This window comes from Thamnophis sirtalis, unplaced genomic scaffold (genome assembly GCF_051295495.1).
Source record: "Thamnophis sirtalis isolate CommonGarterSnake01/CBP01778 unplaced genomic scaffold, rThaSir2_p1.2 scaffold_1, whole genome shotgun sequence".
In the NCBI taxonomy this organism is placed as follows: Eukaryota; Metazoa; Chordata; class Lepidosauria; order Squamata; family Natricidae; genus Thamnophis; species Thamnophis sirtalis.
In genome coordinates this window covers 183,758,066-183,783,707 of record NW_028261381.1, presented here as the reverse complement: position 1 = coordinate 183,783,707, position 25,642 = coordinate 183,758,066, and the positions used below count along the sequence as shown (strand labels likewise).

Sequence of the window (25,642 nt, the reverse complement as noted above, 5' to 3'; positions counted from 1 at the left end):
CCTCCGCTTGGGAAGCCGCGCGGCTCCGGACGCAGCGCTCGCCTTCCGCCCTCGGGAGGCTCCGGAGTCGGGGAGGGAAGCGTCCACCGCCTCCTGCTCGCTTCCCCGGCGCGCTCTGCCCGTTCTCCGGCTCCCTTCTCGCCTCCTCCGCTTCAGGTGATCCTCCCGGAGATCTTGTCTTCAACGGATTCAATGGAAATCCGCTGCGCAGATCAACGGGGCAGCTGCTGGGATCCTCCGCCGGTTGCTTCCACGATCTTTATTCTCCTGGCTGTTTGTCCACCCGACCGTCTCTCGTCTTTATTAACTACCTACGATCTGTCTGTCTGTCTGTCTGGTCTCTATTAACTACGTGGGTTGGTCTGTCTGTGTCTCATCCATCTTTCACCTATTGGTCTCATCTTCAGGACGGTCCCTATTCTCCCTCCTTCCCTCTGAATGTCCACTTCCTTCTGCTGACTCCTCCGTCGGCCTTTCTTGTCCGGCCCCAATTCTGGGATTTCTCCCCCCTGTGGAGGCGTCCTCCTCCTCCTCCTCCTCCTCCTCCTCCTCCTCCTCCTCCTCCTCCTCCTCCTCCTCCTCCTCCTCTCCTCCCTGCCCAAAACTCCGCTCCTTTCACAAGTTTGGCCATTCGGAAGGGAAAACTCCCCTCTGCCCCGTTTCTCCCTCTGCCTTAACGGAGGGAGGAGAAGAAGGACCGTCTTCCTCCCGGGGGCTGCTCAGAGCTGGGCTGAATTCTGGCACCCCACCCCCCCACACTTTATCCCGCTTTCTCCCTCCAGGCGAGGCTGCCTTCTCTGGCCCGCCGCTGCCCACCGCCCGCCCGCAGGGAGAGGAAGAGGAGGGGAGCGGGATGGAGGCCCCTGCCGCAGGTGAGCTGGCCGCCTTCCAGAAGGAGCTGCGGACCTTCAGCCTCTGGGACTACGGCGTCTTCGGCCTGATGCTGCTGGTCTCCACGGGCATCGGGCTCTTCCACGCACTGTCCAGGGGCGGCCAGAAGACCCCCGAGGACTTCTTCACGGGCAGCCGGGCCATGTCGGCCCTGCCGGTGGGCCTCTCCCTCTCGGCCAGCTTCATGTCGGCCATCCAGGTGCTGGGCGTCCCGGCCGAGGCCTACCGCTACGGCATGAAGTTCCTCTGGATGTGCCTGGGGCAGATGCTCAACTCCCTGCTCACCGCCTACCTCTTCCTGCCCGTCTTCTACCGCCTGGGGCTCACCAGCACCTACGAGGTAGGGCGCGGGGTGGGGTGGGGTGGGGGAGGTCCAGCAGGGAATGGTTGGGGGGCTGGGGGGGTGTTCAAATCCGGCGCCCATCTCTGAATATCTATTTATTTATTAAATTTATTTTGCACTCCTGACCACTTACAATCTGATAAGATACTGCATTAAAATCAACAAAGAAGTAGGAGAGAGAGGGACTGGAAGTGGAGGGTCTTCCAATCTGGCCACCCTCTCCAGAAAGAAACCCCAGGCCAGTTTCCCTTCCTCTTGTGGAGGGGGATTTTTGTGAAGTCAGCTGGATGCTGACCCCCTTAAATTGAAACCCCACGTCCTCCCCCTCCCTTTGGATTCAGGCTTCCCTTTCTTTGGGGTGACCCCTTCCCTCTGGGTCCTGGCACCCCAGACAGCCCTTTCTCTTCCCAGCCTGGTTCCCTTTGTCCTTCTCTCCTCCTGGGCAGAGGGACCCAGCCAGGCTGCCTCTGGGTGGGGGCCCCCTTCCGCCCTTCTTTCCTGGGCCCCCAGGCTGTCCAAACCCCTCCCAGTGGAGCCTAAACAGAAAAAAGCTTCTAGCATCACCGATTTATTCAGCTTAACCTGTTCATCTTTCTAGATCAGTGTTTCTCAACCTTGGCAACTTGAAGATGTCCGGACTTCAACTCCCAGAATTCCCCAGCCAGCATTCGCTGGCTGGGGAATTCTGGGAGTTGAAGTCCGGACATCTTCAAGTTGCCAAGGTTGAGAAACACTGCTCTAGAGAGCTCACAGCAAAGATGACAAGGTGCCAATTAATACACACACTCACACACACCCTCTTACCAAAGCCTCAGAGCCAGAAAATCCTCTGACTGAAGCTCTGACTTCCACCCAGGCCGGCTGGCATCTGAGCCCAGAAAAAGGGGGCTGCAGAGAATGCTGGGTTGCCCCCCCCCGCTGGGTCTCCATACAGGGCCGGGGTGGGGGGCTTGGGGAAGCTTTTGTGGAAGGGGGGGAAGGTCTTCTGGACCTGGCTCACCAGGGGGGGGGGCTTCTTCCCATTGGAAGAGAATCACCTTCTGGGGCTGGTTTGTCAGCAGAAGAACCCAAGGATGGCATTGCCAGGAACTGGGCCGGGCCCCTGGGCTCCATAGAGAGCAACCACCCAGATTTCCTGCAGAAGGGGAGGATGGTGGGCTAGGAGGCGCTGCTTCTTGGGATGTGGTTGGGGGGGGGAAGCATCAATGCGCTGGAATGGCCCCCCTGCCCGGGCCAGGCAGCCCCCTCCTCCCTCCCTGCTGGGGTTCAGGAAAATGCTGAATTGTTTCTCCTGACTTCATCCTTCTCCCCTTTCTTACGTTGTTGTTCCTGCTTGTTGGTTTTGCTGCTCTCCTCCGGGTTGTGGGTGTGATGTTATTGTTTATTGCCAATCACAACTGTGGATGTTTTCCCTTTTTTTGTATCGTTTGTCGGCCAGTTTAAAAAATAACAACAACAAGGCAGGAAATCCACCCAGCCAACCCTTTTGTCCCTCCAGGAGGGCCTTGGCCAGTCAGAGACCCCGGCAGAAAAGCTCTGGGACCAGGGAGGGGGTCTCTGGGCAGTGGAGGGGGAATCTGCCCCAGAGTGGAGGGGGGGTTGTGCCATCTTCAGCCAGGGGGCTCCGAGAGGAACTGTCCAGAGTAACAGAAGCTCTATGAGTTGGGACTGGAGCAGAACAAAAACCCCAAACACCCCCCCCTAAATACAGGGGTTTTTCTCCCCCTACCAGGAGCTGTGCACGGTGCCAGCTGTGCAGAGTTAGCTGCAAAGGATTGGATGCCCCCCCCATGGGAAGGCAATGGGGTCCCCCCTGGTTCCCATCTCTCCTGCAGCCTAAAGCCAGGGGACCTCCTGGGCTTGGGGGAGGAGGAGCTGAGGGGCAGGAGAAACGGGGGGGGGGGGAAGCAGCTGTTCTTCGCAGGTGTTTGTGGGCTTGTGCTGATCCCTGCAGAAAAGGTGCCACTTTGAGGTTAACCACAATGACGAATGGCCTCACTGGGCAAGGCCTCCTCCTCCCCCCACACTTTCCTGGAAAGGTCCCAAGCCCCCCCCCCCCCCCCCCCGGCCCCACTCCAGGGTTTCTGAAGAAATCGCTCTGGTCCCAAAGGGGCAAATATGGGTGAAGCCAAAGCCACACTAAAGGCGGCTTCCATTCAGAGGAAGAGATTTCGCAGCCAAGTGTGCACAGGTGTTGCTCACAGCTGACCACAGGTGAGGCTAAAAGTCAGGAGGGTGAGGAGGAGGGGAACTTCCTGGGGCGTCACTCTCGCCGGGGGGGGGGGGAGGTGGAGCTGGCTTATTATTTCTCTTTATCTTCTTTATATTTATTTATTTCCCACCTTTATTATTTTGTCCAAATAACTCAGGTCAGTAAACAGACCCCACCCACCTTCCCCCCCCAGGGAGCCCACGGCTGCTGCTCACGATCCCCTCTTCCCCCCCCCCCAGGTTGCCTATTTTGCCTTCGTCTTGCTTTGAAATTGTTTTTGGAAACTTGGAAGATCAACACTAGGATAAATATTGAACTGGGGGGGGGCAGGAAAGGGCCCCCCTTCCGGGCGAAGTGGGGCGATTGGCAGGGCCGGTCAAGAGGGACGGGACGGTAAACAGACCCCTCCTCCCCTTTGGGCAGTGGGTGCCCCGCCCTTCTGAAATCCTGGGGTCAGAGTTCATGGTTGGGGAGCTCGGAGGACCCTGGCCTGGGGAGGGGGCTGCCTGCCCATCCCCCCAAAGACTGCCGGCCTTTCACCCACTGAAGCTGAGAACCCTGGAAGAGCCCAGATGTCCTTCCAGCTTATCTGCCCTGGGAGAGTCAGCGGATTCCTGGCCCTGAAGGAGGCCTCAGGCCGGCCTGACCCTCCGCCCTCACCCTGGAGCCTTTGTGGGTCTGGAGCAACACAAGGCAACACACATGCCTGTCCTTCTTTCTCCGGGAAGTTTAAGTTTGTTTAAGTTTAAGTTTTATTTTATTTATATGCCACCCTATTCCCTAAAAGGCGAACAACTTAAACGGGAAGGGGAAACATACAAGTACAAAATACACATATTAAAATGACCAACAACCATACCTGTCGAGAGGGGAAGGGAGCTCATCACCCCCAGGCCTGCTGACACAGCCAGGTTTTGACGGCTTTTCGGAAGGCCTGGAGAGAGGTGAGGGTCCGAATCTCCGCGGGGAGTTCGTTCCAAAGGGCCGGAGCTGCAACAGAGCCGAGGTGGCGCAGTGGTTAAATGCAGCACTGCAGACTACTTCAGCTGACTGCAGTTCAGCAGTTCGGCTCTTCAAATCTCACCGGCTCAGGGTTGACTCAGCCTTCCATCCTTCCGAGGTGGGTGAAATGAGGACCCAGATTGTTGGGGGCAATATGCTGACTCTGTAAACCGCTTAGAGAGGGCTGAAAGCCCTATGAAGCGGTATATAAGCCTAACTATTGCTATTGCTATAACAGAGAAGGCCCTCCCCCGGGTCGTAGCCAGGTGGCATTGGCTGGTAGACGGGACCCGGAGGAGGCCGACCCTGTGTGGGTTCCACCACAAAAGCGCGTAGGACAAAATCGCGCTCGACAAAAGCGCGCTGTGACGTCATCACAGCGCGACGAAAAAGTTCGAAAAATGTAAAAATAAAGCAAAAACCTTACCCTAAGCCCCCCAAACCTAACCCTAAACCTAACCCTAAACCTAACCCTAAACCTAACCGTTAAAGTAACGAAAAACGTAACGCTAACCCTTATCCTAACCCTAACACTAACGCTAACGCTCTAAAGCTAACCCTAACCCTTAACCTAACCCTAACCCTAACCCTAACCCTTACCTTTATGTGAATCGGCTTGCTTTAATTTAATTTTTATTAATTTTTATTTGAATTTTTCGATCTTTTTCATCGCGCTGTGATGACGTCAAAGGCGCGATTTTGTCGATTGCGCTTTTGCTGTCCGCGCTTTTGACGGGTCACGCCCTGTGTGATCTAATGGGTCTTTGGGAGGTAATTGGCAGCAGGCGGTCTCTCAAGTACCCAGATCCAATACCATGAAGGGCTTTATAAGTGACAACTAGCACCTTGAAGCGCATCTGGAGACCGATTGGAAGCCAGTGCAGTTCGTGGAGGATAGGTGTAACATGGGTGTACCGAGGTACACCCACAATCGCTCACATGGCCGCGTTCTGGACCAGTTGAAGTCTCCGAATGCTCTTCAAGGGCTGCCCCATGTAGAGCGCATTGCAGTAGTCTGATGGCCTGGCAGCTTTTCCTGTAGGAGCCCTGGGCATCTCCTGCCCGTTCAGCCTTTGTGGCCCCTGGCATTGCCCCTTCTGGCCCCACTGCCCCAGGCAGAAAGGGACACACACACACACACACACACACACACACACGCAACAGTAGCAGAGAGGCCCCAGAAATGAGCCCTTTGCAGGAACCGCCTCAGGGCTTGCTTGTGTGGGTGGGTGGGGGGCAATTCCCCAGGGCTGTTGTGGAAGCCCCTGCCTGCCCCTCAAGGGGTTTCCTGCCAGTCTGGGCAGAGGCAGCAAATGGCCCGGCTGGCACTTCTCCCCTCCCCCACTTGCATTTTGGCTTCCTTGCAAGAAAGGGGGGGTGGAGGGTTGACCAAGGAGCCTGGAGACATTTTGCCCAAGTTGGAGGGTTGTTTTGGGGGGGAGGGAAGAGGCCGCCTGTCTGTCCCTCCCTGACTCCCCCCGTTTTAGCCAAGTGGCCCCCCCTCTGCCTCTTTGGGGCTCACTCACAGGCAATGTCAGCAGCAGAGAGACCATTAATCATAAGGCACCCCAAAAGATGGCCAGAGGTTGGGGGAAATCCTTGAAAGTTTCCCCACCCAGCATGGGGATCTGCAGAAGAGACTTTCTGTAACTTCTGGGGCAGCCTCTCCCCCCCCAAATTAGCCCTTTTCCTACAGGGAATTTAAAATCCCCCCTCCCCCCTCCAAGGTCTCCCCCTGTCCCCCCCCCCCCACAACCCTTCATTGGCTAGTTCCCCTCTGCTGCTTCCTCTCTCAGCCCCAGGGGGGTTTGAGCCAAGCACCCGGAAAAAGCTCGCCCCTCGCCCCTCAGGTCATCCAGCCCCCTTGTAGCTCTGCTGCTCCCCCAGCACTTGGGCACCTCCCCAGGCGTTGGGAGACTCACTCCCGATTCCAGCCCCAAAGATTTGGGGAGCTGGAGAGAGCAGCAGAGAGAGGGAGCCCGTCCTGGCGGTGGGAGGGGGGCAAAGGGCTTGGGGTGGGGGAGAACTGATGCTCCTGGGCGAAGGGAGGAAGGACATTGGCGGCTGCAGTTCCCATTTCTTCAGGCTGCAGAGCAGGGGGTGGGGGTGCTTGTGCCAGGGGGCTTCGGAAAGGACGCCCCCTGCCTCTTGAGGCTCCTTGGCTCTTCTTTGGGCCTTGCTTAGCCTCCTTCCAGCTGCTGTCCCCTGTCCCTGGGGGCATCTTCCCCAGACGGACGTGGCTGGAGGCAGGGGGGAGGGGCTCCTCCAAGGGGGCCAGCAGGGATGCAAAAGTCCTCCAGGACTCTCCCCTGCCCCCCCACCCCCATGCAGGACGGGGCAAAGTGCCTAGAGGGCTCTCAGATGGGTACCAGGCGCCACCCCAAAGGCCTCTCCAGCCTCTCAGCCCGGCTGGAGCAGCACTGAAGGGCTTTCCAGGGGCAGGAGCTCGGGGAGGGGGGGACCTGCGGGGGAGGGGTAAAGAGAGAGCAACCCTGGAGTCAGACCAGCCTGCCACCCCCACCCCCACCCCGGTTTCTGCCTAAATGGTTGCTGCTTCCCAGCAGTTCCTCCCCCCCCCCCCCCCGCTCCCCCACAAAAGCCTGCTGGCTGCTCCCTGGCTGGGGTGTGGCTGCCCTTCCCAGGTATGGCAGAGAGGGCAAAGCCACCCAGAGAGAGGGGCATGTGTAAAAGAGGAAAGCGGGGGGGGGGGGCTTTGATTGCAGAGGCCAGAAGATCCAGGTTTCCTGGCTCCTCTCCTGGGCTTTAAATACGAGTCCCCTCCCCCTTCTGCCGGGGGAGGGGGTTGGATGAAGCAGGGCCCCAGGGCTCTTGTTGGGTGGTGGGGGAAGACCTGATTGAGGAAGCGGATCAGCTGAAGCAGCCTCTCCTCAGTGACCCAGAGGCTCTGCGGCTGGATTCTGCCCTGGGGGCTGGAGGGGGGGGCGTCTGCAACCCCCTCTGGGATCAGCCGGGCGTTGGGGCTGCATGACGCTCACCGAGGAGCAAAGATCCTGGGGCAGAGATGATCTCTGGGCAAGGGCTGGAAGGGGGCGGGGGGGGCGCACGGATAGCCTGCGGGGGGTGCACGGCCTCCTTGCGGCTTTGCTTGATCCCCCCTTCCCCCTCCCGAGGGCGGAACAGCCCGCCTCGCCCCACGGCTGCCCCTCCCCCGCAGCGCCGGGCCCACGCGTGCCCCGACGGCAGCTCTGCGCCCCCAGGGCTCCGGAAGGGCAGGGCAGGCGGGGGGAGTCCTGGCGGCCGTGGCGCACGCATAACCAAAATACGGGCGGGGGGGCGGCGGGGGAAGGGTCCTGGCTCCGCTTGCCGCCCCCCGTGTCTCGCTTTTTCGAGAAGCGACTGAACTGAAGAAGCGAAAGTTCTTCAAGGGAATCCAGGAAAGTCCCGTTGCCTCTCGACAAAAGCCCCCCTGGGCGAGAGGAGGGTCCTGGCAGGGGCCGCCCAGCGCCCCTCTGCCCTTTGGAGGGGAGGGGAGAGTGGTGGATGGAGGCTCCCTGGTGCCCTCAGCACTGAGAAATCTTGGCGCCCCCCCCCTCATCCTTGGCACAAATACTGCACAAATTGCTTCAGGATTAATACACCGCGGGGGGGGGGTGTCCTGCTTTCCATGCCCCTCTTTTGCATGGGCATTTATTCGGGGGGGGGGAGGCTGGTGGAGCTGTTGACATTTATCCCAGGAACTTCACTCTGATGCAGAATCTCCTGCCCTGCCCCATGTTTCCAAATGCTTCGAGTCCAGTTTGACCAGGAGGCATGGCATGCATGCACACACGCGCGCGCGCACACACACACACACACAGCCCCCCCCCCCTTCCTCCCTGGGAGCTTTGGCCTTTGGGAAGACTCCATCTGTAGTAGCTCTCCCTTCCCCCCGCTTGCCTTGGCAGTACCTGGAGCTGCGCTTCTCCAAGAAGGTCCGGCTGTGTGGCACAATCCAGTACATCATTGCCACGGTAAGTGCCCAGCATTGTGGCTGGCATTCCCCCCCCCCACAATCCCTCCCTGCCCTTGAGAGGGGGGGGGGGAGGTTCCTTCCTTCAGCACTGGCTGAAAGGAAGAGAAGAAAGAGCCCCTCACCCACAACGGTCCCCACACGCGGACTATCGGGGGCTCCCCTTGGGTCCCCCCCCCAAGATTCAGGTCTTCGGAATGGAAGAAGAGAAGGAATGAGAAGGGCCTCTCCTAGCGTGGACTCCCAACACTGGTGCTGCCCTTGTGGACACGCCAGGAGGTCTGTTTCTGCATTTGTTTGTTGGGCACTTCCCCCCCCCCCGCATCCCTTCCCTCTGTTTTAAAAGCCTCTCCTCCCCCCCCCCCACACATGCAGGTGCTGTACACGGGAATCGTCATCTATGCCCCTGCCTTGATCCTCAACCAAGGTGGGTCCCCCCCCTGCTCCCCACTCGGAACCGGGCTTGGATTCTCACAGCCCACCCACCCCCAATCACTCACCTGAAGGCCCCGTGGCTGGCCAGGGCAAGGCCCAGTCTCCCAACATGCTGAGGGGCTTGACACGCGTGTGACACGCGTGTGCGTGCTGGTGTAAGGCCCCCGCTTCTTCAGCTTCCCTCTCCAAGGAAAGTTCCTGAGCCCAGTGGGGGTGGGGGGGTGTCATCAGAGGGAGCCTCAACTCCATTAGATCTGATTTGCTTTGGGCCTTCTGGCCATCCCTGGGACTGAGCCCACCTGACTCAGGAAAGGGCCTTGAGGCAGGAAAGGGCCTCCGTCCTCTTCAGGGACTCCATCCAGAGGTCGAAAGGGATCAGGTTCCCCTGGCAGATGACCTAGCTCCCAGCCCCGGGCAAGACGGCCAGCAGTGCCAGCTGTGCCCCCCTCTGCCCTTGTAGGGGAAGCTGTGCCCCCTCCCCGGCCCTCTCCTTGGGAAGAGAGCCCCCCCCTTTCTCTGCTGCAGACGAGGCCAGCTGGGAAGATCTCTGATTCCTCTTTCTCCCCAGTGACCGGTCTGGATATTTGGGCCTCACTTCTCTCCACTGGCACAATTTGCACTTTCTACACCACCATCGTGAGTCCAAGGGGGATCCGCCTCTGGCCTTGCACACCCCTCCCTCTGACCCCCCCCAGAGGCTTTGCGGGCTGCCTCTGGGCTTCTGCCCCAAGCCCCAGGGGGTCTCCCCGGAGAAGCTGAGCCGGACTCCCCCTCTTTCCTAGGGGGGCATGAAAGCGGTCATCTGGACGGACGTCTTCCAAGTCTTCGTCATGCTGTCCGGCTTCGTGGCCATCCTGGTGCAGGGGACGCTGCTGGTGGGGGGGCCGGGCCGGGTCCTCTCCATCGCCTACAACCACTCCAGGGTCAACCTGGCAGAGTAGGTGGAGCTGCCGCCCTTCGGGGGGGGGGAAATTGGGGCGGACGGTGCCTGGCTGCAGGCGGCTCCCCCAGCCCCCCTTTCGAGTCCTCTGCTGGGACGGGAGGGGGGGGGCTTGGGGTTAGGGTGACGATGGCGGCTGAGCAAATGGGGGTCCCCTGGGTTTGACCTAGCACTCAAACGAGGGAAAAGGGGACCCCAAATGCTGAATGGGGCCATTTTCACCTGAGTCACTTAGGGCAGTGTTTCTCAACCTTGGCCACTTGAAGATGTCCGGACTTCAATTCCCAGAATTCCCCAGCCAGCATTCGCTGGCTGGGGAATTCTGGGAATTGAAGTCCGGACATCTTCAAGTGGCCAAGGTTGAGAAACACTGTCCTAACCACTGCTGGGGAATTCTGGGAGTTGAAGTCCGGACATCTTCAAGTGGCCAAGGTTGAGAAACACTGTCCTAACCACTGCTGGGGAATTCTGGGAGTTGAAGTCCGGACATCTTCAAGTGGCCAAGGTTGAGAAACACTGACTTAGGGGAGGTGGAGAAATGAATGAAGGAATGAAGTGAAGGAATGAAATGGTGAACGAATGAATGAGGAATGAGTGTGAATGAGTGAATGCGAGATCATTTTCTTTCTTCCTGAATCTCCCAGAATTAAGGAGATTGGAGGGTTACATTTCAAGGTGGATCCCTTAGATATTTTTTTTTCAATTGGGGGGGGGGGGGAACTATCCCTATTCCCAAACAATGGAAGTCAGGCAAATAACTTTGAGTTCCTTTTTAGGAAATCTAAAGCTGCAGCCCCTTCCCCCAGGAGCCCCCGTCTCTCTCTCTCTCCCTCCCTCCATGTGTGGGTGTATGTGTGTGTCCAAAACTTCATGAGGTCTAGCCACATGTCGCTTGGCAGATGCCCCTGAAGACACCCCTTCCTCCTGACTCTCCCTCTCTCCCTCTCCAGCTTCAGCCTGGACCCCCACAGCCGGTACACGTTCTGGACCTTCCTCTTCGGAGGGACGCTGCTCTGGCTGTCCATGTACGGGGTCAACCAGGCCCAAGTCCAGCGTTACGTGGCCTGCAAGACGGAGAAGGAAGCGAAGCTGTGAGTTGCTCCAAGGGGCTTCCCTTCCGCCCCACCTCCCTCCTGGGGATCCCTCCGCTCAAAGGCTGGGGGCTTTCAGCTGCTCTCCTGAAACCGGGGGGGGGGCTCTGAGGGGCCCCCGGGTGATCTTTTGAGGGTCACCAGCAGCCTCCTGCCGGCCGTCACTGGGGCTGCTCCGGAAGCAGCGTGGACGATGGGAAAGCCAAGCATGGTCATCCCCCCACCCCCCCGGCTGCCCACTGGAATGGGGCGAGAGGCTGTGCCAGGGTGGCTTGGCTGGAGGCCATCTCTGCCCAGGGAGGAGGGAGATTGCGGCCCTCCTTATCTTTTCTTCGGCTGCTGTGGTTATCAGCAGAGGGAGGCCGGCCTCACCCAGCAGCCGCTTCCCCCCCCCCCCGTCTGAGTGCCCAAAGCGAGGCAGGTGGGCGTTCTCTCTTGCGAGACCCCTCAGCCACCCCTGTCCCGGGGGGGTGGTCCCGGGGCGCTCGGCCTCTGCCCACCAAGGCCTGTTGTCCTTCCAGGCCAGGCTCTCTGGGCCCTGGGCCACCAGGCAGGAGGGGGAGGGGAAGGTCGGGAGCGGAGGGAGAGCAGCCCCCCTCCAGCCTTCGGGGGGCAGCTGCCTCCCCCCACCTTCCTCGCCCCAGCCTGCCTGGGCCCTTCGGCCATGTTCTGGGCCGCTGCATAATTTTATTTATCTTATTCATTTCTGCTGCCCGTCTGGTGTGGGACGACCCTCGTGGCTGTGGAGGCAGCCGGGCAGAGGGGTGGGGTCCAGGCAGGCTCTGGGGGGGGGGTCCAGTTTCGGCAGGTGGGCAGGTGGTGCTGCCGGGGGAGGGGGCAGCCCAGAACCTGCCACAGCTGGGCTGATGGGAGCAGCAGCATCTGTAGGATTGAGGCAGGGGGCACATCCCATGTGGGGGGGGCAACGTGGGCAGGGGGAGTGCGATGCCCCCGCCTTCTCCTGCCATCTTGGGGCCAAGCGAGGGCTGTGCCCAGGCACTCCACCCCCTCCCCGCTCGGTGTGACTGGAGGGCTCCCTCCCTCCGTCCCTCAGGCCCCCTCTGCCCACTGACCGAGGGGGGGGGGGGCGTCCCTCCCGCCTGGGCCTAACCTCTCTCCTTGCCCCCCTCCCTCCAGGGCCCTCCTGGTCAACCAAGTGGGGCTCTTCGTCATTGTCTCCTGCGCAGTCGGCTGTGGCATTGTGATGTTTGCGCTCTACAAGGACTGCGACCCACTCGTGGCCGGATATATTTCGGCGCCTGACCAGGTACGGCCCCTTCATCCGGGGGGGGGGGCAGCAGAGCGTGGCAGAGAAGCCGGCGGGGGGGGATTGGGCAGGCGGAGGAAAGGCGAGGAGAGTTAGGTGAACCCCCAAAGGGCAGAGCGGGGCTGCCAGGTCCGTGGGGGGCACCCGGGCAGAGGGTTCCCTTCTTGGGGAGGAGGGGGAGGCCTTGAGGGAGGGGCATGGGGGGGGGGCTCAAGAGCAAGTGGATGCCAAGGCCGCTCGTCTCCCTGTGCTGACTTTGCTGCCCCCCCCAAATGAAACAGAGGCAGACTCAGTTGGCACTTAGGCACGAGAGCACAAGTGGTGCCAGGGCTGAAGTCCAGAGAGGGAGGGCGACCTCTCCCCCATGGTTGCCAACCCCTGCGTCACCCGGCCATTCACAGACCCCCATCGGATGCCCCTTCCTCCTCCTCCTCCTCCTGCTGCTGCCCCTGTGCAGAGGCCCCTCCCTGAGACACCCCCCCCTCTCCTCTACCCCAAAACTGAACCTCCTGCGCAGGGCAGGGTAGCCCAGAATTCAGCCGGTCTCTCCTTCGGCTGGCGCTTCCTCCCTTTTGTGCCCTGCGGCCGAGGGGGGCTTTGCCATTCTGCCACTCACGGCTGCTCCTCCTCCTCCTCCCTCCCAGTACATGCCCTACCTGGTCCTGGACATCTTCGAGAGCTGCCCGGGGGTCCCCGGCCTCTTCCTGGCCTGCGCTTACAGTGGCACTTTGAGGTCAGTCTCCGGGATGGAGGGCGGAGGCTTTGCTAGGCCACAGCCTGCCCCCCCCCCCCACTGATGCCCTCTCGCCCCCCCCTCCTCCTCCGCAGCACGGCCTCCACCAGCATCAACGCCATGGCGGCCGTCACCATGGAGGACCTGATCAAGCCGAAGATGCCCACCCTGTCGCCACGGAAACTCGCCCTGGTCTCCAAGGGGCTCTGTGAGTGACAGGCAGGGGGCCCCATTGAAAGGGGGAGCCCCCCTTTCCTTTCTCTGGGTGGAAAACCAGGAGGGGGAGGGGTGCAAGCGTCAAGGCCCAGGGAATCCCAGAGGATTTGGGGGAGGGGGCCACCTGGAAACACCCTCCTTTGGGGATGGAGCCGAGCACAGAATAACAGAGTGGGAAGGGACCTTGGAGGTCTTCTAGTCCAGCCCCCTGCTGAAACAGGAGACCCTACACCATTTCAAACAAAGGTCTGTCCAGTCTCTTCGTAAAGGCCTCCAGTGTTGGAGCACCCACAAGTTCTGGTGGCAAGGAGTTCCCCTGGCTAATTATTCTCACTCTTAGGAAACTCCTCCTTGCTTCTCTCCTTGGTTAGTTTCCACCCGTTGCTTCTTTGGTGCTTTGGGGAATAACTCAACGCCCTCTTCTCTGGGGCAGCCCCTGAGATATTGGAAGGCTGCTGCCCGTCCCCCCTGGCCCTTCTCCTCCCTGGAGGCTCCGTGCCCGGTTCCTGCCACCGTCCTTCGTTGTGCTTCAGCCTCCGGTCCCCTAAGGACCTCCCTTGCTCTCCTCCTCCGCCCTCTTTCCAGAGCTTCCCCCCCCTCTTTTTCACCGCGAAGGCTGCTTCCCACGTGGGCCCTTCCCAAGGCCTCCAGGGTGGCATTGGCGCCTCACCCGCCCTCCGGGTTCTCTCCCGTGCCAGGGAAGACAGGAGCTGGTCAGAGGGGAGATAAGATAATCCCCGTCTGAAGGCAGGAGGAGGGCAGTGGGTCAAAAGTACAGGCTCCCGGGCATGGGGGTCGACAGCCAGGGGAACCGCCTGCCACATGAGGACTTTAAAACCCCCAGTGTTTCTGTCTTTTGGAAGGCTCAGACACCCACAACCTGCCTGGAAGTGGGTCCCATGTGTACCCCCCTCCCCGACCCCCCCAACCCCCCCCAGGCTTCCTCTGCTTCCGGTTAAGGTCTGTGCGTGTCTGTTGTTTCCTTCTAGCCTTAATTTACGGCACTGCCTGCATCACCGTGGCGGCTCTTTCGTCCTTGCTTGGAGGGGGGGTGCTGCAGGTATGCAACTCCCCCCCCTCGAGAAGACCCCCTGTGGGCCTCGCACTGCCTCCCTCCTCCCCATTTGCCCCCTTCCGTCCACCGTTTCCCTCTTCTTCTCCTTCCCCGACAGCAGCAGAGACCCTGCCTGGGGGAAAAGCCAGCTGCCCACCCCAGAAGTGCCCCCTCTCCTCTGGTGGGGGGAGGGCAGGGGGTGCCAGAGGGAGGGGTCCCATTCTCTGAATGGTGCCCTGGATCTGGGGGGGGGGAATTATGGCCACGCAAATACAAGGATGGGAGCAGTGCTAGAGCTTCCTGCCCCCCTCCCGGACCCCTCCCCATGATGGCTGTTCCTTTTGGAGACCCCCCCGTAACCTTTTGGTGAATGGACTGGAGAAGCGGCCGGAGGGGGTACGGCCCCCCTCTCACTCCCACGAGACCCCTCCTCCCTATGACTGCCCCAATGCCCATCCTGTGTGTCCTGGGGAGGGGCCGCGGTTGTCAGGTGGGCTAATTCAGTGCCCCCCCCCTCACACACACCCCCTTTGCCTCCTGTGCTTCTCCGGCAGGGCTCCTTCACGGTCATGGGGGTGGTCAGTGGGCCCCTCCTGGGCGCCTTCATCCTGGGAATGTTCTTCCCCACCTGCAACACCTGGGTGAGTCCCACAGGGTGTGTGTGTGTGTGTGTGTGTGTGTGTGGTGGCCCAGCTTCTGGCCACCAGTGGGCAGCACCAATGGGGGGAGGGGCAAGGACAGGATCCAGACCTGGGGGGGGGGTCAGTGCTCTGGAGGGTGGGGGACTAGCCGTCTTCCAGGTGGGGCTCCTGGGCTTGCTGGGGGGAGAAAAGGGAGGGTCCATTTTGACATCTGGGAAGCTATTGGGGGGGGGGGAATAAGGAGCAAGTGGGGGGAGGCCAACCTGGCTTCCTGCCTCTGCTTTCCTGGGCTTGAACGAAGCCGCTTCTGTGAGTCTGGCTGCAGAAACAGTTGTGGGAATACGTCCCCCCCCTCCTGCCCAGCCTTTAGCCCCCTCCCCCCTCCTGTCCCCCCTCCCCCAGGGGCAAAGCAGGATCTGACTGGAGCCTCTTTCTCTTCCCTTCCAGGGGGTTTTCTCCGGCCTCGGCCTCGGCTTCCTCCTCTCCTTTTGGGTCGCTGTGGGGGGCACCCTCTACCCCCCCAGTGCCAGCACCATGGGCGTCCTGCCCTCCTACGCAGACCTCTGCCCCCTCTACAACGTCTCCCAGGGGGCCAACAGCACCCTGCTCTACGGGCCGCTGCCCCCCCAGACACCCCTGGAGCAGCCAGAGAGGTCAGCAGGGCCACCCTCCAGAGTCCGCCCCCCCCCCCCGGTTCCCCTTTTGGGGTTTTCTCCTCACGCGCAAAGCCGGACTGGCACCCTCTGTGGGCCTCCTCCTGCCCTGCCCCTCCCTTCCAGCCCCTTCCAGCCCCTTCCAGCCCCTCCACCCCTTTCCAACCCCCTGGGGGAGAGCAATCCCCAGCCTGGTTTCCATTCGCTGTAAGGAATAAAAATAGGGGGTTTTCGTGTGCCAGAGCGAAGCAGGATAACAGAGGAAGAAGAGTTGGAAGGGACCTTGGAGATCTTCTAGTCCAGCTCCCTGCTCAAGCAGGAGCCCCTATATTCCATTTCTGAGAAACGGATGTCCGGTCTCTTCTTAAAAAAACCCAGTAATGCAGCACCCACAACCTCTAGTGGCAAGTCATTCCACTGGTTAATTTTTCTTACTAGTTTCTCCGTAGTTCCATGTTGCTTCTCTCCTCCATGAGTTTCCACCCATTGCTTCTTGTCCTGCCCTCGGGGGCTTTGGAGAATATGTTGAGCCCCCCCTCTCTGGGGCAGCCCCTCAAATATTGGAACCCTGCTATCATGTCACCCCTAGATCTTCATGTCATTAAACTAGCCATGCCCAGTTCCTGCAACCGTTCTTCATATGTTTTAGCACCCAAATCCCTCATCTCCACTCTAGGAATCTAGTCTCCACATCTGTTTTTAAAATAAATAGATGGGTGTTTCTCAACCTTGGCCACTTGAAGATGTCTGGACTTCAACTCCCAGAATTCCCCAGCCAGCTGAGATAGATGATAGATAGATAGATAGATAGATAGATAGATAGATAGATAGATAGATAGATAGATAGATGATAGATAGATAGATAGATCGATAGATCGATAGATCGATAGATCGATAGATCGATCGATAGATCGATAGATCGATAGATAGATCGATAGATCGATAGATCGATAGATCGATAGATCGATAGATAGATGATAGATAGATAGATAGATAGAGATAGATAGATAGATAGATAGATAGATAGAGATAGATAGATAGATAGATAGATAGATAGATAGATAGATAGATGATAGATAGATAGATAGATGATAGATGATAGATAGATAGATAGATAGATAGATAGATAGATAGATGATAGATAGATCGATAGATAGATGATAGATAGATAGATAGATAGATAAATGATAGATAGATAGATAGATGATAGATAGATAGATAGATAGATAGATAGATAGATGATAGATCGATAGATGATAGATGATAGATAGATAGATAGAGATAGATAGATAGATAGATATAGATAGATCGATAGATAGATGATAGATAGATGATAGATAGATAGATAGATAGATAGATCGATCGATAGATGATAGATAGATAGATAGATAGATAGATAGATAGATAGATAGATAGATAGATAGATAGATGATAGATAGATGATAGAGATAGATAGATAGAGATAGATGATAGATAGATAGATAGATAGATAGATAGATAGATGATAGAGATAGATGATAGATAGATAGATCGATCGATCGATCGATAGATGATAGATAGATAGATAGATAGATAGATAGATGATAGAGATAGATGATAGATAGATAGATAGATCGATCGATAGATGATAGATAGATAGATAGATGATAGATGATAGATAGATAGATAGATAGATAGATAGATAGATACATGATAGATAGATCGATAGATCGATTGATAGATGATAGATAGATAGATAGATAGATAAATGATAGATAGATAGATAGATGATAGATAGATAGATAGATAGAGATAGATGATAGATCGATAGATGATAGATGATAGATGATAGATAGATAGATAGAGATAGATAGATAGATAGATATAGATAGATCAATAGATAGATGATAGATAGATGATAGATAGATAGATAGATAGATAGATAGATAGATAGATAGATAGATAGATAGATAGATAGATAGATAGATAGATAGATCGATCGATAGATAGATAGATGATAGATAGATGATAGATAGAGATAGATAGATAGAGATAGATGATAGATAGATAGATAGATAGATAGATAGATAGATAGATAGATAGATAGATAGATGATAGAGATAGATGATAGATAGATAGATAGATCGATCGATCGATCGATAGATGATAGATAGATGATAGATAGATAGATAGATAGATAGATAGATAGATAGATAGATAGAGATAGATAGATAGATAGATAGATAGATAGATAGATGATAGAGATAGATAGATAGATAGATAGATAGATAGATAGATAGATAGATAGATAGATAGATATAGATAGATAGATAGACAGATAGACAGACAGATATCCAGAGAGATACGGGGGGGGAGGGAGGGAGGGAGGCAGAGCCTACCAAGGGCCCAGGGGAAGGACAAGCTTGCCAGGGGGAGCCCGGCTGGGCAGGGGAGGGGAGGGGGTGGCAGTGCTGAGGTTCATGGCTGGGGGGCTCCAGACACTCCCAAGGCCGCTGACCAAGGGGCATCCCTTGCAGGCCGGCCATTGCAGACGACTTCTATGCCATCTCCTACCTCTACTACGGGGCCCTGGGCACCCTCAGCACGGTGGCTGCTGGGCTCTTGACCAGCTGCCTGAAAGGTAAGCAGGCGGGCAGGGCGGCCCGGCGAGGGCCCCTCTGGTGGGGACGGGGCACCCTTTCAAGGACCCTCCGAGGGGAGCAGAAGAGCCGGAGAGAGGCTGCTGCAGCGGTCTTTCCAGGCAGGGGGTGGGTGTAGATGATCTCTCGGACCCCTTCCAGCCTTAGGTTTTATGAGGAGGAGGTGGGGAGCTTCAGTGGCTGGGCGTCCTCAGCCCGCAGTTCCCCTCTGCTGGAGTGAAAAGGGGTGTCCTGAGCACACTCTCCCCTGCTCAGCCGCACAAGGGGACCCAGGCCCTCTTTGGCACCCCTGGAAAGCCCCGGGGAGCAGCCTCTGCCTGCCAGGAGGGCCCTGGGCCTGAGGGCCAGAAGGGGCCTCCCCATGCCCTGGAACAGCTGGGCTGAGGGGCCGGGCGTGGCCTGGTGGGGCTTCCTGACTTCCCCGGGGGTTTCTTTCAGGCCCTGCTGGCGAGGGGAGCAAGCGCCCAGCGGTGCTGTGGTGGGATGTCATGAAGAGGCCGCTGGAGACGGTAGGGAGGAGGGCCAGAGGGCTGGGGCTGAGCAAGGTTGGGGGGGACGAAGCCCACCTCTGCCCTGGGAGTTGGAGGATCCGTCATTCCTCCAATAAGGCCCCTGGGAACGCAGGAGCCCCCTTCCTCGGGCTCTCTGGGGACCCCCAAAGGAGGTTGGCCTTCCTGGCTTTGACAACGTCCCAACAGGGCTGCCCCATCGATCCAGGGACCGTCCTTCTGCGTTTCTGCAGGGGGGGAGGCTGGGCAATCAATCAAGGGGGAGATTGACAGCTCAGGGCTGGACGAGGGGCTCCTGGCTGCTCTCTCCACCTGGCAGTTTCCTTGCAGACATTTCACGGCCCAACTAGGCAACATCATCAGTGCTAGTAGGGAGGAAGGATTGGTGTCCTCTGTGTCTCACCCTCTCCGTGTCTTGCAAGTGCTTCGCTTGGGCTGTTTACTGTCGGGGTTTTTGGCATCCCCCGGGATGGGATATGGTTTACTTCTTGATTGCTGCCCTGATGTTAATCCCGGAGCTAATCTATACCCGTCTGGGTCCTGGTGGCTGGTGGGGAAGAGTTTCGATCTATTTGCTCACTTTTCGGCTTGTTGAGTGTCTCTTTGGCACGGGATGTAGGTGTCCCATTGGTGGCCAATTTGTCAGAGCGCCAGGCTTCCAGAAACCCCCTGGGGTTTTGGTCTAGGATGGTTTAGGACAGTGTTTCTCAACCTTGGCTACTTGAAGATGTCTGGACTTCAACTCCCAGAATTCCCCAGCCAGCATTCGCTGGCTGGGGAATTCTGGGAGTTGAAGTCCAGACATCTTCAAGTTGAGAAGGTTGAGAAACACTGTCCTAACCACTGCTGGGAAATTCTGGGAGTTGAGGTCCAGACATCTTCAAGTTGCCAAGGTTGAGAAACACTGGTCTAGGATGGTCCCAGTTTCCCAGCTGAAACTCTGGTTGTTCTGAAAGGGAAGAGTCTCCCACCCGTCTCCTGAGGGCTGGGGAAGCGGCCCAGGGTCTTAGCCCAGACACGGAGGGCGTTTCCTTCGCCCCCCTCCAAAGCTGCTCTTGGCTTCCGGGCGAGCGGAAGGACGGTCGGCCTCACTCGGGTGGGGGAGGCCCCGGGGCTGACTCCCCCTCTTCTCCTGTCCCCCCCACAGACCCCCGAGGAGGACACTGCTGGTCCGCAGAAGGAGGCGCTGGACTCGGCCTCCCTGGCTCTTGGCTTCGGGGGGGAGGAGAAGAGCCTGCTGGCCGCGGGGGAGGCGGCCCTGCCCAGGGGCTCCGCGGAGTCCGTCTGCACCTGCCAGGCTCTGGACCACGGCTGCTTCCACCTCCTCCGAGAGACCTGCGTCTAGGGCCGGAGGGCGGCGGGAGAGCAGAAGGACATCGGACTCTCCAAGGGATGAAGGCAAAGACCCCTCCCTAAGTGGACGGACACATTCCTCATCCGGGGGCCGTTTCTCCCCTGCGTCTGCCTTACGCCAGCCGCTCCTGAGGGCCCCATGCCAAGTAGACAGGGGTGTGTCATTGTGCAAAACACACACGCAGCCAAGAGGGGGCGGGGGACTCCTCTACCCGGACAATACTTCTCTGCGTTAGAAAACGGAAGCCCCCCCCCCCCCGGCTCTTTCCAAGTCCATAGTCCACCCTTTTCTGAAAAGTAGCAAGTGGTGGAGAAATGCCGAGACCCCCTTCGTGGCCGGTTTCTGGGCTTCCCCAGGGAAGGCTGGGAACCGTAGTTTGGAGACGTGGTAGGTGGTCCTTGGGGGTTCTCCCAGGTGCCTCCTGCCAATCTCCCACCCAGCTCAGCTTCAGGAAGGGAGGAAGGAGGGAGGGAGGAGGTGCAGAAAAGAGCAGTCAAACCGTGTCAGGGGCTGCTGTTCTTTCCCCAGGAGGACCCTCCCCGAGGTCAGAGGTCAGGCCAAAGGGGACCCTACCTCAGAAGCCTCAGAGATAAGAGGCTGCCTGAAGAATTGCCCCAGCCACCAATGGCCGGGGGGGGGGTCTTTTAAAAGAGGGTGTCACAATGGAGGGAGGGGATTCTTCACAATGACCCTCTGCCGGACGCTTGGCTCTCCCCAGGAGCCTGGAAGAGGCCCCTGAGGGCCCCATAAGCAGGGGTCTGGGGGCCCCCGCCCTCTTCCATCCTCGTTCCCCTTCAAGGCTCTTTGGGGTCCCTAGCCCCAATCTTTTTGAGAGCCACGCGAGCTACCGGCCCTCACCCCTCTCCTGGCAGGGACTCCCACAGTTCACTTGGGTACCCAAAGCACGGGAGTGGCTGGATCCAAGGCAGGGTCTCACTTTAAAAGGGGGGCAGCCCCAGCGTGGGGCCTGGAGGGCTTCGTGTCACCTGCCTGGTGGCGGAAGGGTCTCCTCTGGACCCCTGACCACCTTTCAAGGGGATGCTTCCACCTCCCTGGTTTATCTTGGATCCTGGTCTGGAATCTGAAAACCTTCCTGCTTTCCCTTTCAGAGTTTTGGCTGGGTAGCATCCCCCCTCCCCCCCCGGCTGCCCCCAGCCCCAAACTGCACCCAAATGTAGGCCAGTCAGAGAGACACAAACCCTCCCCTAAGATGCAGAGGGGTGAGGTGGGGTGCTGTGAGGAAACCCATCCAAAGCACTTTCACCGGAATCCACCTACTTCGCAGAAAAGGAAAGTGGGATGTTTAAAGTAATGTTTGGTAAAAATGGCTTCAGAGGAATGGCTATAAAACCCAAACTTGGCAAGCTCCATCAGCCGGGGGTCCTCCTGCCAATCTCTCTCCCCCCCCCCAATAAACCAGCCTCCTCTTTACCAGCCCTCAAGGCTCCTTCCTGGCCTTGGGGGAGCTTGGAGGGTGGGGGGGAAGCGCCAGTAGGAAGTGCAATAAATTAAAGGCATGTTTTTTAAAACAAGTTTGATCGTCCTGTGGTTTTTTTTCCTGCAGTCGGTGTGTGGTTGCCCAGGTGTGTCCTCAGGCACTTGTTCCTTGCAAATGGGCACATTTGGTGCTTGGGTATTTGTGCCCCTCTGGATCGGGTGGGGCAGATCTGTGTCCTGTTTCTCACAGCTCCTTCAGCCAGGCAGGATATCCCCAGATGAATTCTTGGGGACCTCTGAACCCCTAAAAGCTGAGCTCGATTGTCTCCTTCTGGAGATCTCCTGATGGAGAGCCTAGCACAGTGTTTCTCAACCTTGGCCACTTGAAGATGTCTGGACTTCAACTCCCAGAATTCCCCAGCCAGCGAATGCTGGCTGGGGAATTCTGGGAGTTGAAGTCCAGACATCTTCAAGTGGCCAAGGTTGTGAAACACTGGCCTAGCAGGAGAATGGGAGGTCTTGATTTTCCCCCTCTCCAACCTGCAAAAGCAGGAAAACGATAAATGTTGGCCCATTGGATCTCCTGGTGGTCTCTCATCCTGGTCAAGGCTTTATGCAGACAGCTTGAATTCCGCACGTATTGCGGGCTTCGAAGCCAAAGGCGCCATCTTTGTACAGGTTGTTGCCCTTACAACGGCAAGGGTGGAGCAGACTAGCGGGCAACCAAGCCGTTACCATGGCAGCGGGTCCTCGTACAATAGCGAGGATTGGCGGCCAGGTGGAAGAGCCCTACGTCATCCACTTGGGCTCGCCCATCGTTAGGGACAGGACTTCGCAGCGAGAGATGCGCAAGCGCAGAGAAATCCCGTGTCGGACCACCACCGGTGGCCATCTTGGTTTTGGGCAGCCCTTTTGTTCCTCTCCTTCCCGATCTATCTCAACGCTGAAAAAGCCTTCCCAGGCAGGGGCGCGGCCGTCTTGTTTCCTCCTCCCTACTTTCCACGCGGAGAGTTAGGAAAGCGCGAGAGACGGGAACGGCGGCCAGGCGAGAGAGAGGGGAACGCGGGCCTGAACTCCATTGGAGTTGCCCTCAACAAACATGGCGAACTTAAAGGGTCGCGACTTGCTGCTGGGATGGGATGCATTCTTTTTTAAAATATATATATATTTGTATTCTTTTTATACAAAACAACACACACAAAACAAAGCAAAAGAAGAGAAAAGAACAACTTTCCTCCGTTTCATCAAGCATGTCGTTTGGTTACAAGTTTTTGTGCATCAATTCTTAAGCTCAGGATTAACATCACTGGTTTACATGAAACATAACTGAATATTTCGCTGTCATTATGAGCATTATGTGTTCAAATTACCATTAATATTCTTTCATTTGTAGCAATCCTTGTTTCCTTAAATTCATAATTATCAAATAACAATGAGTCTTTAAAGTATTATAGCGTCACCTACCTCTAAGGAGAAAGAGCGAAGAATAGAACAAAGAATTCCCATTGATTTATAGTATACATTCGTATTTTCAATTGACCATAATGCCACCAATCATCCAGAATTCCAAGAATAGTTTCCCCCTATTAATTATTGGTTAAGTATTTCAATTCATGTATATATCAGGTGTTCCTTACATCATCATTGATCCATTTAATATACAAAGATGACATGCATTCTTATGGTATAAGGCAGTGTTTTTCAACCACTGTGCCGTGGCACACTAGTGTGCCGTGACATAGTGTAAGGTGTGCCGTGGGAAAATTACTTTATATATAGTCAATATAGGCACAGAGTTAATTTTTTTAAATATTTTCTAATGGTGGTGTGCCTTGTGATCTTTTTCATGAAAAAAGTGTGCCTTTGCACAAAAAACGTTGAAAAACACTGGTATAAGGGAACCAAAGCACACGGTTACTTTAGAAGACATTATATAAGAGAGGCTTTGTTATTAAACTGGGAGAAGGTTAAGAAATTGCATTATTCCAGTCTGGATATCAACCATTGAAGCCTCTTCATATTCAGTAATATACAAAAAGGAACAAACAGTTAGATATGCTGAACTATTAAATACAGAGGGTGAACTTAAATCCATTCAAGATTTGAAACAGGAAGGAATCAGGAAGGAATTGGTATTCATATGTGCAAATACATTCTAGATATAATGAAGATCGAAAAATGGAGGGTTTTTATGATAAAATGACTGAGTTAGATAAAATCTTAACAGGTACTGATGAAAAAGTAATTTAAAAACTCTCTGGCTACCTATTAGAGGTGAAACTTCAGGAAGAACAAGTCAAAGAAACTATGTTAGCCTGGGGGCGGAATTTTGGGCATGGGATTGACCTAGAGAAATGGCAAAAATTGTGGACTCAAAACTATAAAATGACAATGCCAACTGCATATAAAGAGAATTTGTATAAGATGTTTTACAGGTGGCACTTATCCCCAACGAGAATTTCAAGAATGTCTAAGAACAAATCCGAAAGATGCTGGAAATGTCATCAGACGCCAGGCTCATACTACCACATATGGTGAACTTGGACTGAAGCTAAAAGATATTGGACTAAAATCCACATGTGGTTGGAGAAAATAATATATAAACACATAGACTTAAAATCAGAACTTTTTTTATTGGGAATCATACCAGAAACATACAATAAAGACTTGAAATATTTGATTGTAAATGTCTTAACAGCTGCTAGAATTGTATTTGCAAAAAATTGGAAAAATGAGAAAACACCAACACAGGAGGAAACTATTTGGAAAATAATGGAATGTGCTGAAATGAGTAAACTTACATTTGAAATTGGAGAACAGGAGGATGAGCAATTTTATAAGGTATGGGATTTGTTTTACCAATGGTTGGATAAAAAAAACCCTGGAAATCAAATTGTTTATTTATGTACTACCAGAAAGTTATAGTCATTGTTATGAAAGGTTTTTTTTTGCTATGAAATAGTGTTTGATCAAACATATTATATATAAAGGACAATAGTGCATTTAAGGTATAAGAGTAGGATGATTTGAACCCTATGTATAATTGTAAGTATTGACCATGTTATACTGGAAAGATTTTTATATTGATGAAAGAAATGTCCTTCTGGGTTCAGCTCCAAGTGGGGAAAAAGACACTGGAGACATGGAGGCTGCTTGGAAAGATGGTTTATTGGTGGACGGGACCACATGGCTTGAGCCCTGAACAGAAAAGGTGATCACATGGTTCAATGTTGGTGGAGAAGAAGAGAAGGGCTGAGGAAGGGGCTTGCTAGGCTTTTTATAACCTGATCAGTCCCACCTCTGTGCTTCCTGTTCCTGTGTAAGAAATGCACTCTGATTGGTTGTCAGACTCCCATGGGGCCATGCAAGGGCAACTCTCTGGGCTGTATTTTGAATCCAGGTTTGGTTGAGTTCTCAGATGCTATGTGGTCAGTTGGGGCCAATATTATCATGCTTTCCTGTAACTGAAGTGGAGGTCTTTATTATATAAAGTGGACTAGCTTGGCCTTCTTAATGGCCCATTAACAATGTGGGGATGGGCAGGAAGCTACAGGCAGCTATTCTGTCTTTTAAAACATGTTCCTTTCTTTTCACATCCAGAGAAATATTCTGCCTTTTCAATATTTCCTAGGATATTTCATTTTTCTGGGAGAGGGCTGGGTGATAAACTTCCTACAATATGTTAAAGGGACTAATGATGATGTAATGAATAATTGATACATATATGAATTGAAATGTTCCATAACTTCTTGGATTAACAATGGAAAACTATTTCTGGAGTTGAATATGCCACATTATAAGTATTGTATACTCCAGTGTTTCTCAACCTTGGCAACTTGAAGATGTCTGGACTTCAACTCCCAGAATTCCCCAGCCAGCGCTGGCTGGGGAATTCTGGGAGTTGAAGTCCAGACATCTTCAAGTTGCCAAGGTTGAGAAACACTGGTATACTCTATGGATGATTAATATTAGCGGTAACCTGAACACATGATGCTCAATGATGATGATGATGATGTATTTAGTTATGTTTGACCAGTGATCTTATTTTTAATTGTAAAAACTGATGCACAAAAGTTTGTAACCAAGCGACATACTGGATGAAACTGAGGAAAGCGTTTTGTACGTGTTGTTTTGTTTTTCTTTGTTTTAAAAATTAAAAAGGAATATTTTATTTAAAAAAAAAACATGGCGGCGGAGGAGCGGAAGTCGTCAGTCGTTTCCGGCCTGAGGGGCGGGGCGCGCCGTGACGCCCAAA

At 55.2% G+C, this 25,642-nt stretch overlaps 1 protein-coding gene across 1 annotated transcript; it reads left to right on the top strand.

Moving 5' to 3' along the window:
- SLC5A5 (solute carrier family 5 member 5) lies at window positions 1–20,131 on the top strand. The gene is made up of 16 exons (XM_087703422.1): window positions 1–156; window positions 783–1,231; window positions 8,354–8,419; window positions 8,794–8,845; window positions 9,422–9,489; window positions 9,636–9,790; window positions 10,744–10,884; window positions 12,022–12,151; window positions 12,796–12,884; window positions 12,980–13,092; window positions 14,090–14,160; window positions 14,709–14,795; window positions 15,243–15,448; window positions 17,965–18,068; window positions 18,526–18,596; window positions 19,744–20,131. The coding sequence occupies exons 2-16, from the start codon at window positions 854–856 to the stop codon at window positions 19,939–19,941; spliced, it is 1,929 nt and encodes a 642-aa protein (XP_087559548.1). The 5' UTR covers window positions 1–156; window positions 783–853; the 3' UTR covers window positions 19,942–20,131.
- The last annotated feature ends 5,511 nt before the right edge of the window (window positions 20,132–25,642 follow it).